Raw genomic sequence first — 20,975 nt, 5'->3', positions numbered from 1 at the left:
TAGTCCTCTCACCTCTGGTGGGTCTCCATGCTGCTCTGTTCTGTATGAGGGTCTTCCACTGCTCCTCACCTCTGGGTGGGTCTCCATGCTGCTCTGTTCTGTATGAGTGTCTTCTACTCCCCTCACCTCTGGGTGGGTCTCCATGCTGCTCTGTTCTGTATGAGGGTCTTCTACTGCTCTCACCTCTGGTGGGTCTCCCTGCTGCTCTGTTCTGTACGAGGGTCTTCTACTGCTCTCACCTCTGGTGGGTCTCCCTGCTGTTCTGTACGAGGGTCTTCTACTGCTCTCACCTCTGGAGGGTCTCCATGCAGCTCTGTTCTGTATGAGGGTCTTCTACTGCTCTCACCTCTGGGTGGGTCTCCGTGTTACTCTGTTCTGTATGAGGGTCTTCTACTGCTCTCACCTCTGGTGATCTCTGTGCTACTCTGTTCAGTATGAGGGTCTTCTACTGCTCTCACCTCTGGGTTGGTCTCCGTGCTGCTCTATTCTGTATAAGGGTCTTCTACTGCTCTCACCTCTGGTGGGTCTCCCTGCTGTTCTGTACGAGGGTCTTCTACTGCTCTCACCTCTGGAGGGTCTCCATGCTGCTCTGTTCTGTATGAGTGTCTTCTACTCCCCTCACCTCTGGGTGGGTCTCCATGCTGTAGGGTAGGTGTCCATGATGGTTTGTTCAGTGGGTTGGATCTTCATGCTGTGCTGCACTGTATGCTGGGTCTCCTTGGTTTGTATTCCAGGGTGGGTCTCCATGATTGCCTCTTGGTACAATGTATCTCTCATGCTGTTCTGCACTGTGGGGGGGGGGGGTTCTTGTTGGTTTATACTGTAAGCTGTATCTTTATGCTGCTCTGTAGAGTAGGTGTCCATGATGGTTTGTTCAGCGGGTTGGATCTTCATGCTGTGCTGCACTGTGTGCTGGGTCTCCTTGGTTTGTATTCCAGGGTGGGTCTCCATGATTGCCTCTTGGTACAATGTATCTCTCATGCTGTTCTGCACTGTGGGGGGGGGGTTCTTGTTGGTTTATACTGTAAGCTGTATCTTTATGCTGCTCTCTTGGGTAGGTGTCCATGATGGTTTGTTCAGTGGGTTGGATCTTCATGCTGTGCTGCACTGTGTGCTGGGTCTCGTTGGCTTGTACTCCAGGACGGGTCTCCATGATAGTCTTATGGTATGATGGGTCTCTCATGCTGTTCTGCACTGTAGGGAGGGGGGTTCATGCTGGTTTCTATTGTAAGCAGTATCTTTATGCTGCTCTGTAGGGTAGGCAGCCATGCTGGTTTGTTCTGCAGATTCGATCTTTCATGCTGTGCTGCACTGTATGCTGGGTCTCCATGTTGGCTTGTACTCCAGGGTGGGACTCTATGGTTGTCTTATGGTAAGATGGATCTTTCCTGCTGTTCTGTACTGTAGGGTGGATCTTCATGCTAGTTTTTACTGTAAGCTGTATCTTTTGTAGGGTAGGTATCCATGCTGGTTTGCTCTGCAGGGTGGATCTTGGTGCTGTTCTGTACTGTAGGGTGGCTCTTCATGCTAGTTTTTACTGTAAGCTGTATCCTTTGTAGGGTAGGTATCCATGCTGGCTTGCTCTGCAGGATGGATCTTGGTGCTGTTCTGCACTGTAGGGTGGCTCTTCATGCTAGTTTTTACTGTAAGCTGTATCTTTTGTAGGGTAGGTATCCATGCTGGTTTGCTCTGCAGGATGGATCTTGGTGCTGTTCTGTACTGTAGGGTGGCTCTTCATGCTAGTTTTTACTGTAAGCTGTATCTTTTGTAGGGTAGGTATCCATGCTGGTTTGCTCTGCAGGATGGATCTTGGTGCTGTTCTGTACTGTAGGGTGGATCTTCATGCTAGTTTTTACTGTAAGCTGTATCTTTTGTAGGGTAGGTATCCATGCTGGTTTGCTCTGCAGGATGGATCTTGGTGCTGTTCTGCACTGTAGGGTGGCTCTTCATGCTAGTTTTTACTGTAAGCTGTATCTTTTGTAGGGTAGGTATCCATGCTGGTTTGCTCTGCAGGATGGATCTTGGTGCTGTTCTGCACTGTAGGGTGGCTCTTCATGCTAGTTGTTACTGTAAGCTGTATCTTTTGTAGGGTAGGTATCCATGCTGGTTTGCTCTGCAGGATGGATCTTGGTGCTGTTCTGCACTGTAGGGTGGCTCTTCATGCTAGTTTTTACTGTAAGCTGTATCTTTTGTAGGGTAGGTATCCATGCTGGTTTGCTCTGCAGGATGGATCTTGGTGCTGTTCTGCACTGTAGGGTGGCTCTTCATGCTAGTTTTTACTGTAAGCTGTATCTTTTGTAGGGTAGGTATCCATGCTGGTTTGCTCTGCAGGGTGGATCTTGGTGCTGTTCTGTACTGTAGGGTGGCTCTTCATGCAAGTTTTTACTGTAAGCTGTATCTTTTGTAGGGTAGGTATCCATGCTGGTTTGCTCTGCAGGGTGGATCTTGGTGCTGTTCTGTACTGTAGGGTGGCTCTTCATGCAAGTTTTTACTGTAAGCTGTATCTTTTGTAGGGTAGGTATCCATGTTGGTTTGGTCTGCAGGATGGATCTTGGTGCTGTTCTGCACTGTAGGGTGGCTCTTCATGCTAGTTTTTACTGTAAGCTGTATCTTTTGTAGGGTAGGTATCCATGCTGGTTTGCTCTGCAGGATGGATCTTGGTGCTATTCTGCACTGTAGGGTGGCTCTTCATGCTAGTTTTTACTGTAAGCTGTATCTTTTGTAGGGTAGGTATCCATGCTGGTTTGCTCTGCAGGATGGATCTTGGTGCTGTTCTGCACTGTATGCTGGGTCTCCATGTTAGCTTGCACTCCAGGGAGGGTCTCCATGATGGTCTTACCGTAGGATGGATCTTTCATGATTTGAATTACCACCAACTCTTATCGTAAGTGTGAGTACATACATGTGGACAGAACAAAATTACAGATCACCCCTATGTGCACATCTTTGGATAGTACATGCATGTTTATACGGATGCAGAAAGCTATCTTCAGCAATGGAGAGAGCTCCATCCGTGAAATGCTATTTTGATTGGTGAACATCCTGGCATTGTTCCTGTTTCTGGTGCAGTATTTGTGCCTTGCATTGTCACTGCAACATACACCTGTGCTTACTGCCAGCAGTAGATGGTTGTGTCTGATATTTAAATGTTATTGATTTATTCTGGGCTCTCAATTTAGACAGAATATGCTGCGGGGCTCCCGCTTCAGGGACCCGCAGACAGCGGACGTGCAAACGAAAAGGAGAGATTGCAGATCAGCCATCAGAAATCTGTCAGACAGTAGGGTGGCAGAGCAGAGGGCGGCAGCTGAGCAGGAGCCAGGAGACATGGGATAGAAGGAGTCAGTGATCGGGTGGGCCATCAGGAGTTTGCGGAACTTGTCAAAAGTAACTTCAGGTTCTCAGGATTGGCTCCTAACACAGATCGAAAGAAGCCTCCAAAAATAGAGGTCGAATAATGTGAAACTTCAATCCCAGATCTGAGGTCGTAGTGCCCTTGGCACAGCTGGCACTTTTTTCAGATGACATGGGCGCTTCCCTTCTAATTGGTTTTTGGGAAAGTAAAATGTTTTTGAGCTCAAGCCTTTCCAAAATTGGCAACCCGTGGACATTTTGTGACCAGATCGGATTAAGTATCATTCCAATAGATTCAGGATTGGAAGCACTAGTTTTGGACAATCAAGGGTATATTTAGGCAAATTAATTTAAACCGCGTAGCATTTGTCTTAGTCTAGGCCTGCAAGGATGGCACTAAGCCCTATGGTTGATTGGCATTATTCATAAAGTCACTTTTATCTAACGGTTTTTTAGGCCTTCTCTGATCAATGTTTTAAAATTCTTATTGACAATCTCAATGGACAGAGACAATGTGCTTTTTAGGGTCTCTCAAATCCTATCCCTTCATACATATCTGACCACATTAGATAACATGAAAACAAGACGTGTTCTTAACTTGTAATCATTCCTACATTGTAGTTACTCCGAAGAGGATGTCCGGCAGAAGGTGGCCACCTTTCGACAGATGCTGATGGAGAAAGAGGGGGTGCTGACACGCGAGGACCAGCATGGACGCCAGATGTAAGTGAAGTAACATCATTTCAGTATACATACACATTTCTGCAGTACACACAGACACAGCCACTGAACAGAATATGTCCTGCATTATTCAATACTACATTCATCAGTGTGATATAGCAGTCACTACCTACAACAGTCACACCCATTTTGAGAAAGCACTGCTCTGTGCATAATACTTATGGGTTCATGTTCTCTGAGATTTTGTTGATTGTATGTGTATGTATGTATATATGTATGCACGTATCAGTGCTTATATAGCGCAAACTGCTTGTATGTAATAAACTCAACTACATTAACCCCTTCAGTGCCCGCCCCTTTCCCCGCCCAGTGCCGGCCGTTGCATTAGCGGGCGGGGTCTATGACGAGCTGGACTCGTCATTAGGCCTGGGCAAAAATTTCGTTCCGTTCGCGGAAATTGCGATAATTTGACATTTTTGCGTTCCGCGGAGAGCGCGAAAATGTCAAAAATTCCGGTTTCCGCAGCTTGGCGATAATTTGTTTCTTGCTCGCGCTGTAAAATGATACATTCTCGCGCGCGCGCGATCGCCTTACCTGAATCCCTGCGTTCGCCGACAAGTTTTCTTGATCCGGTCGCGTTCTCCATGAGATGTTGTATTGTTTTTAGCCATTTGCGCTGTCTCGCGACAGTTCGCGCCCGCAGTGACGTCATGCGTCGCGCGATCACGTCTTTCTTCTCGCGATCATGCACCGCGAGAACAACTCAAAACAAGATGGCCGCGCCCGCATGCAACCACATGGGTAAGTTGGCGACCCGCAACCATGCAGAAAATCTCGCGAACATGCCGGAAAAAAACTTCCGCATCTTTGCGATATTTCTGCTTGTTTGCGATAATTTTAAACATTCTCGCGATAATTTGCGAAGGTTAATTCCGCAAATTCCGCCCACCCCTACTCGTCATGGGCACAGCGCCACCGCGGCCCATGACGAGTCCAGCTCGTCATGGGCACTGAAGGGGTTAAAGGTGAGTTGAAAATGTTGAGTTAATAATTTTGTGTCCTTCATTAGTATCTATGATAATTCCAAAAATGTCAAATTTTCAAAGTTTTTTTATCACATGTATTGTTTAATTTATGAAACTGTGCCCAATTAATACCCTTTAGTGTTTCTTAAGACTTCCCATCCAGTAACACTAAAAACCCTGAACTACCCCTTAATACTACCCTTCTTTGAGCCTTAAAAGCCCTCTTACCCTACTCTACCCACACCCTAAAAGCCCATTGCTTCCTCTCATTGCTACCCTTCCTGAGGAAGTGACCCACTTAGGGCCACCCAGGTCACCTCGGACCACCTCTCAGCCTTCCATGCTAAATGAAGAGTCAGAGAAACATTGGAGAATATACAAAAAATAATAATTTATTATATGCGGCCAGAGCGGGGATCCGTCTGCACAATCTTGAGAGGGAACTGAGGAACTGTAAGCATAAGGATATATTATATGCATTGCATGGTCAACTAATAACACGCCCACAGTGGAATTTTCCCCACAGATGTGGGCGAGCAACGTAAAGACAAAAAAAAGTTTCTACTCTCGTATCTTGCACAGCTCAGAACACTTTCAAGGCCGTTCCACATTTTTACTATCCCTTAACACTATCTTTGCCTGAAAGCTTAAATAACCCTTTACTAGTCTCCCGCCACCTTCCTTACCTCACTGTAAATGCTCCTCTCTACATTAGCACGGGAATGCTCCCGTCCCTCCACTCACAGTACACTTACCTTTCTTTGCCCTATTAGGCACAACATTGTTTTATTTTTTGCAGCCACAACTTTTTTCATTCTATTTTATCAGTAGACAACATTTTTGACAAAACTTTTAGCATGCTGCGATCAAACTGACAGACAGGTGGGAGAGGTTCTTTATCGAGGAAAAGCTATGCACTGGCACGAACAGTTCCTCGTTACAGAAACGAAAGTTAGCAAGTGGCATTTCTTGAAATCAAACAGGATTCGTTTCGAACAGTACATAAAATGGTATCTGATAAAAGAAAATGGTGTAGCGAATGCTAACTTATACATGGCATTAAAGAGCATCAACAAGCAAAATCTAACATTCACTGATCCCTAAAAAATACAAATTACCCCCTAACAATATCCTTCCCTGAACCATAAAACCCCCTACTATCCAGTAATGCTATCCTTCCAAAACCTAAAAAAAGAAACGTTGTTCCCATTTATCATACTGGTCTCTGAAGCCCAAAAAACTTACAACCCCTTATCAATTATCTACCCTGACCCTAAAATCTCCTTCCTACCCTTTTATGCTACCTATCTCTGAATCCTAGTAGCCCTGAACACCATTAAGTGCTTCCCTTCTGTGAACCCTAAAAGCCCCAAATATCCCTTAAAGTAACTAATCCCTGTACCCTACCAATCCCTTACTACTCTTTTATACTACCCTTCCCTGAATGCTTAAAACCCTTACTATCCCTTAATGCTACTGGCCACTGAACCCTAAAAACCGTTACCTACTCCTCAACGCTACCAATCTCTAAAACCCTGCCAACCCCTTACTATCCCTTAACACTATCTTTCCCTGAAACCTTAAATAACTCCTTACTAGTCTCCCGCCACCTTCCTCCCCTCACTGTTAGTGCTCCTCTCTACATTGGCACAGGGATGCTCCCGGCCCTCCGCTCACAGTACACCTTTCTTTGCCCTTTTAGGCACGACATTGTTTTATTTTTTTGTAGCCACAACTTTTTTTCATTCTTTTTTATCAGTAGACAACATTTTTGACACAACTTTTTACATTCTGCTTTTTTCCCACAATATTATTACTGTAAACTACCAACCTCGCTGGCGAGCAATATGGTGCTGAATGACCAGTAAGAGCCAGGTATATGATCACAGATTCCTTAGGACGACGCAGGGAATACGCAGGGGATACTCAGGTTCCTGTTGAATGCAATGGAGTTTCTCTTATTTGCATAATCCAGGACCTCGTTTAGAGGTAGCGAAGCAGTTTGCCGGGTATGCTGGGCCGGTGGAGCCACCTCCCCCTCCCCGTGAGCAGATATAGAGCAGCACACGCTACTGTGAGGCTGCTTCATGGAAGAGAGATCGAGACATAGGGACGTTAAAGAGTTGTCTGAACTGTGACCAACAAAGGCCAAAGACACCACCAGCAACTAGAAGCTTTCAAGAACCTGAGGATGGTACGAGGGTACCGAGAGAAGGCAGGAGGGACCTGGAAGGGACTCGCCACCTGCTCACACGAGGGCCATGGCGCTTGAGTATAAGTCCAACGCGTGCACTGCCAGTCATGGACCTTGGCAGAAACCCAGAAACGAAGCACCAGACCCAACCAAACTCAACACATTTGACAAATACCACACACTCAGGGACGTTTCAAGGCATGGGCAAAGTGGGCAACTGCCCAGGGCGCCCATCTTCCACAGGGCCCCCATAGAGAGGCAACTTTCTTCACTGTTATCTATTTCTGTATTTTTACCTCTCCCTTTCTCTCTTCCTACCTCTACCTCTTCCTCGAACTCTTTCTTCCAAGAAAAATCCTAAGGATCTTTGGGGCTGTAGCCAAGACCCACTTCAGTTATTTTGTATGACCCAGTTTTTTAAAGTGTAACATAATTCAATATTGTTTGCCATGATGCCATCCTTGAAATAGCAGAAAAAGGGCAACAAAATGCAAAGTTGTTTTGAGGTTAAATGTGCATGATTGGAGTTATATGAATAAAGCTCCGTATAGTAACGTTAGAGGCTGTGACTTTTGTACTGAACACAACTAACTCTACCTCAAAAAAATGTAGTTGGTTGAAATTTAAAAAAATATATGCACCGTTAGCATTAAATGTTCCTGAAAAGGCTGCAATACATCCTACTTCTTAGCTAAAAGAGTGCCATTTTTTTTTTAAATCCTTAATACCCTTCTTTATTTTGAATTCACTGGTGTTCAAGTCTGTCTTATGTGTGGCTGTAGTTCTTGTAAGTGAATGACCCCGTGTAAATTGTAGTCCTTAGTTACCCAGGTATCCATGTAGGGAAATGCATTTTCAAAACGAGTAGTTCATACCACTAATTAAATTAAAATTAGGGTCCCAAAAATATGGTTTTAACGGGGCCCCAATAGTTCCTAAGATGGAAATGTGGACTGACATAAGAGGGAGTGAGTGAGCTGAAAAGGTCAGTACATTCAAAGTTTTTTTGAAAAGGGGCCCCCGATATATGTTTTGGCCATGGCCCCCAGAATCCTTAAGATGTCCCTCACTCCCTCGTTTTTTCTAAGAAGGCCCTTGGTTTCCCAAAACGTTTGCGCCTTTCATGACTTCAGCCTCATTTTGAGGTTAAAGTCTGAACTGTGGAGAGAACGCAGCGGAGGGATATAAATTCTGCCCACCCCGCTGAGGCAACCAACCAGGCACGCAACGCCCATTGGACTAAAAATAAATAAATAAAACAAATGTTGTTGCGCGCGCTGCATTGCATTTGACAATGCAGCGCGCGCAATGTAATTTGTTTTATTTATTTATTTATTTAGTTACTTAACTGTGTTCGCCCAAATGCCATAGTTTGCTACCCCCACCCTGACCCTCCCCCACCCACCGCCCCGCAGCACTCCCTCCACGAGCCGCTACTGAACAGAATGTCTGCAGAAAAATAACGAACTTGTTGCCTGTTGCTGCCCAGCATAGAAGGAAAGATGGGCCAGGCAAGCTAGGGGTGTGTGGAGGTGCGGGGGATCAGTGCAAAGGAGAGTCCTGCCCTCAGAAGAGCGCTGTCAGATAACTCACTTTACTATTACAAGTCTGGCGGGGTCTGCACTGGGGTGGGAAGGCGCGAGGCAGTCAGGTCAATCTATCAATCAATCATTCAGGGGGATTATAAGCGCACTACTCACCCGTGAGGGTCTCAAGGCGCTGGGGGAGGTGGGTGGGGGTCAGCAGGTCTGTTTCAGGCGAAGAGCCAGGTCTTCAGAGCCTTCCTGAAGGTGTTCAGGGAGGGGGCACGTCTGATGTCGGTGTTCAGGGAGGGGGCACGTCTGATGTCGGTGTTCAGGGAGGGGGCACGTCTGATGTCGGTGTTCAGGGAGGGGGCATGTCTGATGTCGGTGTTCAAGGAGGGGGCACGTCTGATGTCGGTGTTCAGGGAGGGGGCATGTCTGATGTCGGTGGGGAGCTCGTTTCAGGTCTTGGCCGCGATGTAAGAGAAGAATCTTCCCCCTGCTCCGGCCTGCGGATGCGCAGTGTTTTGGCGAGGAGGAGGTTGGTGGAGCGGTGGTTTCATGTGGCTACGTGGAGGGTGATTCTGTCATTGAGGTATTGGGGTCCGGTGTTGTGTAGGCATTTCTAAGCGTAGGTGAGTATCTTGAAGGCAAATGTTTTGCTATCTTTCCGACTTCTCCATCCGCAAACACCTCGTTTTTTTCTGTTGAAGTTCGCCTTTGCCCATGTAAAGTTGTTCTGCCCCTTGCTTAATACTTTTCATGACACTGGGTGCTAATTGTCACCCTAATTAAACACGACCAAGATGGAAAATGTATGCAGGCCTTTCCTTTTGTAGGTGGACCTGTTACAGAGTTTGTCGATGCCCAATTGCAAATGTATATACATTTCATCTCTGCAGGCGTAAATTATGCTCTACAAATTATGGCAAAAACACACTTTTCATTCAGAATTGGAAAAGGTTAAATTTCACAATCTTTCTACAGTTTTTCCTGGAACTTAGCAAAACTTTTCTTTTTTCCCCAAAAAATAATTTCAGCATCCCAAGCACCAGAGGCAAAGGTCTGTCTGAAAAAACGGACCGAACCCTTTTCTGATGTAGTGAGTGAGAAGATGACGGTGTCTAAGAAGGTTATGCAGAGCAGCCTGGAAAAAAACTGGAAACATTTTCTAGGGGCTGCAAGGAAGTAGCGAGAGGGCTTACAAGTGGGGTCTCCTCGATCTGCCGGTCACAAACCCCCCGCCCCCCCGCCCCCGATCTCCCGTCCCACCATGTCCCAGATGTTACACATCAGTACACGGCGCGGGTGCTAGTGTGACCCAGGTGCAGAGCTTTAGGTGGGATGAAAAAACTGGGGGGTCTCTCAAAGGGGCGTGGTCAATGTAATTAAAGGCGTGGCTTAAAAACACGTAAACTAAAAATCTGTGCTAAGCATAGTGTGCCCCCCACCCCCGCCAGACTTGTATATTGCTGTTTCTGTCATTCCATCCAGATATATGACACAACACGTAACATCATACCTACAACAAGTCAGGACTATTGGCTTTGTTAATGGTCGTTAGTTGCATAAGATAAATAAGCAGCAACTATGGCTTGTATTTGAAAAAGCTTCCACTTAAAGCCCTTGTGACACCATGACAATGTTGCTGCTCCTGAGTTTCAAAAATAGAAGGGAAATCCTGAGAGAAAATGTCTCTCTTTAAAGGATGTCCCTTCCCCTATAACACTCACCTGGTGTGACGTAATTCAGTAACTTCTCCACTAGTGAGAAGTGAGCAGGCGCACATCGATGTGCCTGCTGTCACTGCAGTCCGGGAAAAGTCTGGGCACAGAGCCCGATAGAGACCCGTTTCGGGGCCCCCTTTAAAAAAGCTGCCTGTGCTCAGCACCGATGAGACCCGGCCCACTTAAAGCCCTGCCCAGGTGTAAATAGGCATGGCATGGACCATAGCTGACGACCCCCTTTGTGGCAGAAATAACTTGTAAAGATGAATGCGTGCAGAAGCCCACGTTATGTTGTTTTCCGTCTAGCACGAGGGATGAATGCACAAAAAGTTGGCTCTCAAAAAGCCCCTAATTCCCTGAGATGAGCAGAAAGTGCCAGAAAACTCCTCCGCATCCAAACGAGGCAGCTGTTGGAGGTAAATGCTCTTTTAAAAATGCACGAAATGCAAACACAAAAGCGAGAGAAATACATGCATTTCCAGTTCGTTTCAAAGAAGCCCCCTTTTCTGGAATGTTCCCTCTCCCTGAATCTTTGGGTGGGTTTAACACAGAGCACCACACCTCCAGGCCCTGCTGTTTCTCTATTTATCTCCTGTCCTTTCAGAATTGTACGATGAAGACGAGCTCAGGCAGCGCTCCCCGACCCTCCACCTCCGTCCAGCTGCGATCACAGGCACTATAGCTCGGAGAGGTGCCGAGGGAAGCACATGGCAGGGAGCCATGCGCCAGGATTGGCGGCTCTGGCGTAGCCGCTGATGCAGAACGAGAAGGGCCAGAAGCTTTAGTTCAAACTGTTCAGCAACAAAACACGCAGAAGTCTAAATCCATAACTGCATTTTGGCGCTCACAAAACAGGGAGTGACGAAAGAAAGTCTGGCCGGATGGAGGATGTTCAACGCCCTGTGCCCAGTTTCAGCGGGGCTTTCAGCGGGGTTACCATCCAGCGACACCCTTCATGGCTAATACCTTTAGGATAAGAAGCCATCAATGACACTGACCATCCATGAATCTGTGACCACACACGAACCATCCCTGTTATTCGAAGTGGTGCTTTCTATGACGCGTTACCTTCTCTGGCCTTGGCGGTCCCTGCCCAGGAGCCCGTCTGCTGCCACCAGGCACCTACTTCCAGTTTAGGTCCTACATTTAAACAACAAAAGCATGCTGGGAGTTTTTTTTTTACTTCACAGCTAGGGTGACCATTCAACCATATGTCCCTGGGACACAACTTTTCCAGTTCTGAATTTTGATTTAACATATCGATGCATTCTGGGAGTTTTAGTCATTTTAATTGAGCCAATTGGACCAAAACAAATGTAATGACATGATATCTAAAACCAAAGTCCAGGAATGGAAAAGCGGTGTCCCGGTGCCACTGAACCATCTGGTCACCCGATTCACTACAAAGCTGAATAGACCACCATAGCAGGAGATAACGGGTAGTAAAAGGAAAGCCTAGGATTACAAACCTGATGTCCTAATGGTATCCACTGCAAGACTAACTTAATACTACCGTAATCCATAGGGTGCCCCGCAACTCCAAAATAGTCTCCATGTGGCTCGACCAAGTCTCATGGTGATCCACCACAAAACTGTGGACTTTTTATTACAATGTGAAATTCACAATTTTGTTTAAAAAGAAAACATGAATGTCAAGATGGCAAAAAAATCCTTTTCATCAGCCAATTACATTTGGGAAAAAAATTGGATTGACAGAATTTGCAATTTCCCGAAGCGTAATTTTACACAGCAAAATTGTTAACCTTTTAAAGCCCAACTGCCAACTTTTAAATGTTTGTAGCTCCAGTCCTACTGAACAAATGCCTACGAAACCAAATGAAATAAGTAATAAAGTTCTACTATCTTGCCATGCGCGGTGTAAATCCATTCAGATTTTTTGCCTATAGGCGAACGCAAAATTTCCTATGGCAGTTAAAATGCCCATTGTTGGACCACCTTTATCTTTTTTTTCCTCTGCAGACCTTCATGAAAATTGGCATGCTCAGTCTTAGCTGAATATGCTAAGTGCTCTCCAATGTTCCCTGAGGGGGAGAGGAAATTAGAGGGGAGGCCAGTTTCTGATGACTCCCTCCCACTTACTTACCTATATACATAAAAGGCAATCAGGGCGATAGGGGGCTTCCTTGTGAGTACTGCAGTATCATTGCAGGCTGGGTCTCTGTACATATGGCGATGATGCGCACTACATTTCACAAAAAATCGTCAGGCGTACCCTCATCCGCCAGTCTTGGTGGCATGCTTCATCACTGGCCCGCCTCATTTGTCAGAAATTATTGTAGTAATGATTGGGCTCCCGGATTGCAGCGAGTACGCTTTTGTGTGTGTGAGGGGGGGGGTGTGAGCGAGATCAAAAGTCCCTGTGAGTCTGCCCCCACACTTTTATTGTAGGAAGGCTACATGGATGGGTAAAAACCAATGAAAATACACAGGAGAATTATTACTACTGCATTCCCCTGTCAACCTGTTTCAGCCATTGCATGTCTCCTTGGGGGTCCCCAGCTTTCTTCAGGGCCTGGCCCCCTATAAGATGGTTAATCACTCATACTGCGTTCACACTTGACATCATTCATGCAATGCGTGCTGACACACTTGCGGGTCTCCATCAACTTCTTGACGAAGGGAGTCCTGTTGGGCCATACACAAAATAAGGCACATATATGAGAAACAACTTTCAAAGGAAGCGAGATGCAACAAGTCATGTCACTCCATGCATGGGTTCTGTCCCATGGCAAATAGATGCAAATCACACAAACAAGTATAACAAACACAGAAAGACTGTGTTGAAATGCAAACCACAAGTCACACTCCCTGCACAATTGTGTCCTCCACCCAGACTTTCTCACCCTAAAATGTGGGCGTTGCAGCCCCATGGAGGGGGCACCTGGGAGAACCCTTGTAGTCACACAGCGAAGACGAAATAATGTCAATCATTCGACAGTTATTGCGTAGTGAGGGTCGTAGGAAGTGGAAGCCTCAATGTTCACATTGCCAACATGCGTCATGATGGGTTGGCGTGCCCTGTCACGTGACCCTGTAATGCGACGCTGGGTTTTGGGGTTCGGTGGTTCTCACCCGTCTTGGTGCCATCTGCCTCTGAGACAGAGCGGCATAGTGTGGTTTGAGCTATGCCGCCAAAGATAAGCCAGGGACATTTATACTTATTCCGCATGGAGACTATTTGGAAGATGTAAAAAATGTAAATAAATATTTGGAAAGATCTAATGATCACTGATGGGATAGGTTTGGTTCATGGTGCGTGGTGTAACAGTTACAGGACTTACCGTACTGTGTGTCCTGAGAGGTGTCTGATAACACACGACATGTTCCCTGGAGACAAGAATGTGCAGCTCTGGAGAAAGAACACCACCAATTGTTTGCCCCCTAATTATACTGGACTGCAAGTAAAAGTCAAGATTCACGGCCAGGGTCAAAGCAACTATCCGGAAGTTATTTGTAACCATGCTATGTCATCACCGAGCCCACCAATGTGGGTCTTGAGGCGATAGAGCCGTCCTTGTTTCTTGGTGAGCAGTATGTGTTGGCAGCCAGGCTCTTAGCCCTGTCTGTCTTTTTCCATCTGATCTCATCCTCGGTATGTTGTTGCTTCTAGAACTGAGCAGTCATTTTAGTGGAGCGCCGTTAACATCTTATATTGCTGCAGTCTTCCCCTATAGGAATACGAGCCTTCCTAGAGGTAACACCTATGTATCGTGGGTTGGAGGGACAAGTAATCATGTAGGTTACGTTTTTGTTGTGGAAGTTAGTATGTGTCCTTGTTTGACCCAGCAGTGTCTGGTTGGCTGAAGGGATTCCTCCAGCCAGACAGAACTACCACTCCTGTCAAGGGCAGGTGATTACACTCGCTGTACAACCCGTGCTTCCCCTTGGGTAGCGTGGCACTGGGCTGTCAGGCTGACTACAGAGGCAATCTGTAAAGCAAAGGCACAGAAGCCAGATGCAATAAATACACTGAGCGTCACAAATGAGACTTCACACAGGGTGTATGTAAACATGTTTTTATTCAACACACATATTCAATCATTATAACATGAACATTGCATACTTTTTGGGATAAAACACATTCGGAAATATTACTAGCAGTATTAGGCCCACTCATATTGTAAGGATATCAGTAGTATGCACACCGTGGACAATTTCTAATCTAACTCCTCCCAATTGAGAGGGAGTATCCTTATGCAGTGCACAATTTCAAAATTATGTACACATAAATAGAACACTTTTTTGCAGCACTGCAGGCCGGAGACACGCAAGAAACCCCAATGTAAAATGGATTGTGCTTTTGGCAATCAGTCAATGTATAAAGCGGCACCGCCGGGCAGTGTCGTGAATCACAGGTGGGACACATACGATCACTCCCACTCACCCACACTCACTCTGCACCGCTACACAATGCGACAGGTATCAGCCAGTCCGTATGGCATGTTCTTACACGTACATATGCACGTGGCACCCTAATGCGGTGCCACTGGGACCCAGCAGGTCAATGGTTCACCATCTGCAGACTCCATGGCCTAAGCCTCCCTCCACCCTGCGGTTCACCCGACATGGATAGGAAGGGTGCACACACTTTCTGGTGGCAAGGACAGGTGGGGCACATTGCGTACCCAGGCCCTAGCACCTTTGGCGCAAGAGCGCACACCACCCTGCCCAAACCAGTCAGACATGGATGGACCCCCTTACGGGTGTGATTGCGCACTCCCACCCAGCGACGGCAGACCAGGTGCCTTGCCACTAGCATCATAAATACAGGTTCACAAACAGAAGCCTTCACTGGCAGACCTGACCTGAAGGTTAGAACAACCAGGGATGCAGGTATATGCTCACCAGCCACGATTGCAGGCCAGGTAACTATCCATAGTGCCGGATGTGCACGGGCGCATTCTCCCACCTGCCACGGCACACAGGACACATATTCAAAACAACATCAGGGCCGGTGCGCTCAACCCGGCCCTGTTTCAGAACATCATGTCAGTGCCTCTTCCTAATCCGTGCAGGAAGACACACACACTTCCACACTGCCTTGACAGTGAGGACGGCCTCGGGGCCTGGACGCCACACAAGAGAATCAGCAACATCCCAGAAGAATCCTGTGGGAAGAGCCGAACTCCAAGGCTGAGGCATAAGTGATGCCAACCCAGGCAGGGATGCCATGGCACCCCACGAGCTTGCAATGGCAGACCCTATATGGGGTTGACAGGCTATCTGGTGGAGGGAACAATAAGTAATTTGTCCCACTACTAGCCAGTGCCGTCCCCTCCCTGAGAATGTGGTGTACCTGTCCACGGGGAACACAAAGGTATGGCACCTAAACCCATCGGGTATGCACCCCGAACCCAATGTGGGCGAGACGGGCGCGCACACCTTCCCCTTGCAGTACAATAGGAAGGTGCACAGATTCCTAATGGCATGTGGAACGAGTTGGCAAAGATTATGAGGAAAAAGTGAAAAGTTTGGGGGTAATTTCTCCTAAGAAGGCCATATTCATCCGCCCTAATCTCCTATGGTCTTCCCAACGCGAGGTTGACAATCTTCGTGATACTAGTGAAAGGACAAACTGAGCATGTCCCACATGGATAAGTCCAGCCACAGGCAGACGTCCCCATTAGGTGTCCGTCGTTAGTGGTGAAAGAGCGTGTGTCATTTGCTTCGCATGTACTAGCATGTCTCTAATATTTCACCCTTTCTTGAAAGAGAAGAGGGGTAGTTCCCAATGGTTATTATTGATGTGTTCTATTACAATAGTTTTCACGTCATTGAGCAGAGATATAAAGTGGTTACACAGTGATTTCTGTATTATTGGCTTTGGGGGGTGTTTCTAGTAATGCTTCTCTGTTGTTGTTCAGGGCCCTCTTGCCAGCTGTGCTAGTTACCCTGGTGGTACACTGGCAAGCAGCCAGTTTCTGAGATAACTCAGTAGCCTGTTTCTCATATTTGGTGGTTTGAAAAGTTACGTCAGATGCGTAGATATTGGCCATCGCGGAGATTCTCCCTCGGGGCGCGACGATGATGAATGTTGTAACAAGTCCAATTCTCTGAGTTGGTCTGTGATAGACTCCAGGTTCAAACCTCCTCTCGGCGGTCTTTATTTTGAGGTCCAGAGTGGACATGGCAGGGCAGTCTGACTCACTGTGTGTGTGAATGTGAGGCAATAATCCCGACCATTAACCCAGGTGACGAATCCAAGGGCTAGACAATACGTGGTGCGTAAGATTAAAATGATTGGCTACTGCCTGCCCACATTTCTTATTCATTAATTAATGTAAACATGTATGTATAGTATCTTCTGTTATGAATATGTTCAAGGTTAATTATAACAATATTTCTAAACAAGTGATATACTTAAGTATTGCAAAGAAACGTTGCTGCTTAGGAGGGTATATTGCTTTATCAATCAATGGTACTTGCATGGCTCAAACCTTGCAGGCAGGCAGCAGAGTGCTTCATGGGCAACAGTGCAAAGCAGCAAAGAATAGAAGAACAGATGCAGGTTGCAGGAAAGAAAATCTGGAACAGTTTGGTACTTTTGGTGCATTTGAGAGACTTCCAGAATGCTAAGAGAGTTGAGTTGAGCCTGAGTTTTTCAGGAAATTTCAGATTTTTGGGGGGATCCCCAGTAGAAGGCTTGATATGTCAGTCTCAACAACACACACAATGACAAAAGTCTCAGCCTATCACCACCGAAAAGATAAGGCATCTCTGAGGAACATCTGTAGGGGGGAATGTCTAGAAGATACAAGAGACGCAAGTCTACTTCCTGTGCAAGGGAGGAAAAGAGGCTGAAAGTACATACCACTTCACTTCCCTCCCCTGCACATGTTTATGCAACAGTAATGACCAATTAAATGCATAATCTTTAACAAATAACAACAAAGCCAGGCAGCAGGGGGCTATCATGGCAACCATGAACTCAAATGATAAAGTTGGGGTTACGGGTCGTGAGGGGGTGGTCAGCAGAAGCTTCATGATCTGGCCGAGTGTGGAACAGCACTCACCCACCTGAAAAGTTCTCGAACCGTGGAGGGGTAATAGGAGGGAAAAAGGAAAAGGAAAAGAGGGGGGGTCACCCCTCACACCCTGCATGTATGAGGAGCAATGCCGTGTCCTCCTGGGAAGCCCAGCCCCTCCAAATTGGAGAGCTGGGCCTGGAGATCAGGGAGCTCGAGACACCCCTGCATCCAGCAGTGGGCACGTGGAGGCTTAAGTACATAGGTATCCCATAGGGTGACAGCGCGAGCCCCTCCTCGTACTCGAGCCTCCCTCACTATAACATCAGCCGACGCCCATTACAGCACCACCCAGAGCCACCAGTCCACCCAAGGGGAGTGCGGAGCTTTCCACGACAGCGCTATGAGGCGCTTGAAAAGGTCCAATGTCGGCTTCGCTAATTTCAAGCAATACTTAGTATGTATGCCTTGTGCATTTTGTGATACCCAGCAGGCAGGCCAGGGGTTCAGCCGACAGCTGCACATCAATAACCTCTGATACATGTGTCATCACCCAGCCCCATGTCAATAGCAACGGGGGACAGTCCCAAAAATGGAGTAAGTCTTTGACTATCTTTGGCCCTTGACGAGGCACGCTGCATACTGCTCTCAGAGGGGCTATGGTGAACTTTCAGAGGTCGGCGGGTGGAGCGTTGCCACTGTCTCCATCACTCTGGGAGGGCGCAGTGCCACCATGGAGTTACTACCCTCATGGAAAGGATCCCCTCGCCTGCCCTTGCACGGCTCCAGCTGCTTCTTCGGTGCTCCCTTCCTCAGGTGGACTCTCCTGCTGTTGGTGAGGACCCCTGGGTGCGATCTTGTACCTCTCTTGATGTGCGAGCATGGCTGCTGGGCTGTGGAAAGGAGGGAGCACAGCAGCCCTTCTCCAGTGGGGGGGTGGGTGCAGGATTGGCCTGGACGTCTTTGAGAGCCTGCAGGTCGCACGAGGGTGGCTCCTTGGGATCAGATCATTAAGGCCAGTCGGAAGGTGCCCAGATCCCTAAGGTCATGCAGAGAGAGTCGGCAAAGAACCCCTCCCAGCAAAGCGTGTGTGGGGGAAGGTATCCTGCTGTCCACAGAAATCATCTCAAGTACCTCCACCACGCTGTCAATAAATAATGAATCCATTTGGCCAGCCAGGTCTCCCAGCTATTAATGACTCTGCAAAGAAATGTTGTGCGCCATTTTAATTAATAATGATTCCTGTGTTACAGGAACAAGTAGATAGAAGATTGAGGAGTTAAAAATCAAGCTGCAGCTCTCATGAAAACCTAGCTCCAAGTTTGGAAGCAAGTAGAACAGAAGTCACCACACGTCCACTTCTCGTGGTGGGCCTTGCATGTTGTACTGCGTTTGTTGTGTTATTGTTTTGCGGTTTACTGTTCAGTACTGAGAATATGGAAGCACGGGTGCTACTTGCCAAACTCAGTACAATTGGGCTTCTTTGTCACCCTTGAGCCTGGGTGCTATCTGCCAATCCCTGAGCCTGTACGTTACCACCCCACCCCCACAAGGCTACATGCCACTCTCCCACCCCTGAGCCTGTGTGCTATCTGTTAATCCCTGAGCCTGTACGTTACCACCCCACCCCCACAAGGCTACATGCCACTCTCCCACCCCTGAGCCTGGGTGATGTCTGCCAACCCGTGATCTTGTGTGCTCCCTTCCCCCGCCCAAGGCTCTATGCAACGCTCCCACCCCTGAGCCTGGGTGATGTCTGCCAATCCCTGAGCCTGTACGTTACCACCCCACCCCCACAAGGCTACATGCCACTCTCCCACCCCTGAGCCTGAGTGGTATCTGCCAACCCCTGATCTTGTGTGCTACCTGCCCCCACCCGAGGCTCTATGCAACGCTCCCACCCTTAAGCCTGGGTGATGTCTGCCAATCCCTGATCTTGTGTGCTACCTGCCCCCACCCGAGGCTCTATGCAACGCTCCCACCCTTGAGCCTGGGTGATGTCTGCCAATCCCTGATCTTGTGTGCTACCTGCCCCCACCCGAGGCTCTATGCAACGCTCCCACCCTTGAGCCTGGGTGATGTCTGCCAATCCCTGATCTTGTGTGCTACCTGCCCCCACCCGAGGCTCTATGCAACGCTCCCACCCTTGAGCCTGGGTGATGTCTGCCAATCCCTGATCTTGTGTGCTACCTGCCCCCACCCGAGGCTCTATGCAACGCTCCCACCCCTGAGCCTGGGTGATGTCTGCCAATCCCTGAGCCTGTACGTTACCACCCCACTCCCACAAGGCTACATGCCACTCTCCCACCCCTGTGCCTGTGTGCTATCTGCCAATCCCTGATCTTGTGTGCTACCTGCCCCCACCTGAGGGTTTATGCAACGCTCCCACCCTTGAGTCTGGGTGCTACATGTCCTTACCAGGGGCGGCTCCTCCATTATGGCGAAGTGGCGTCCCCCCACTTCTGAAAGGCTTCAGATGAAAAATAAAATGATAATATAACTATTTTATTATCATTTAACTTTTACGTACTCAGCCAGTCTGCTGAGTCTAGGTCGTGGTCATCCTCTGCGTGGCAGCATTAGCAGCAGCCAGGGAGGAGGAGTGGTAGCTGCACTGTAAGTAAGCAATTCAGTTTGGCCGGCCTTCTTAGGACGGCCAAACCGACATGCGCACTTACATCTCTCCACCCAAGCTGTGTTGCACAGCAGCAGCAGGCTCCCAGGCCCTAACTAAGCAGCATTTCAGCCTGCTCAGACCAATCTCGGTGCTTCTCTCATGCTGGGTAATAGCATGAGAGCAGCATCTCGATTGGGTAGGGAGGGTATCAGAGGATCACCAAGGCAGCGGGAGCAGAGGAGCATTGATGCGGCATCTGGCAGGTAAGTCATTTTTTTTTTATTATTGCCCCCTGCTCTGCCCCACCTAGTGTTATTGGCTGCAGCCACCGCTGGTCCTTACCCGAGGCTCAATGCCCTTCTCCTCCAGGGGTAACCTCTTCTCTACTTTCTTGAGGCCAACACAACATTCAACCTTACATAGCTATCCTGTACCTGCACAATGTCACACTGTGTGTGAGGGGCTCAGTGTTACCAATAGGCCAGCTCCCTCCACAGTGGCACACAGGCTCAGGGGTCTGTGTATGCTTCTCAGTGGGGGAAAGGGTCAACTAAAAAGCTCCAGACTGGCACTATCGGGCACCATAGGTTTCCCTGGCAGGCCAGGAAGGTGGGGCTGGTTTTATGCTGATTGGGGGCTGGTTTCATGCTGATTGGGGGCTGGTTTTGTTGCTGGAGGGCCAGGCATATTACCTACCTGTAGCACTACAGTTCTGTAAAATCAAACAATGCAAAACAAATGATTTTAAGTGTGCCCAAGCATAGTTCAAACCCATTTGTTTTTGCATTTGGTTGGTTCCTGTCTCACGCAGGGATGCAGAGAACATCGGTGACCTCTGCCTTTAGGGCTTGAGGGGTGGGAGGAGGGA

The 20,975-nt window shown here is 47.9% G+C and overlaps 1 protein-coding gene across 2 annotated transcripts in view; it reads left to right on the top strand.

The window, feature by feature from the left end:
• SRRM3 (serine/arginine repetitive matrix 3) overlaps positions 1-20,975 on the top strand; it is a 361,844-nt gene that overhangs the window by 160,647 nt on the left and 180,222 nt on the right. For both annotated transcript variants that reach the window (XM_085649611.1, XM_085649610.1), the window contains exon 4: positions 3,976-4,077. In XM_085649611.1, the coding sequence (XP_085505737.1) occupies positions 3,976-4,077 (102 nt within the window). The remainder of the gene's footprint in view (positions 1-3,975; positions 4,078-20,975) is intronic.

Source organism: Triturus cristatus, chromosome 3_2, assembly GCF_964204655.1.
Source record: "Triturus cristatus chromosome 3_2, aTriCri1.1, whole genome shotgun sequence".
NCBI lineage: Eukaryota > Metazoa > Chordata > Amphibia > Caudata > Salamandridae > Triturus > Triturus cristatus.
This window is presented reverse-complemented; position numbering and strand designations above follow the sequence as displayed.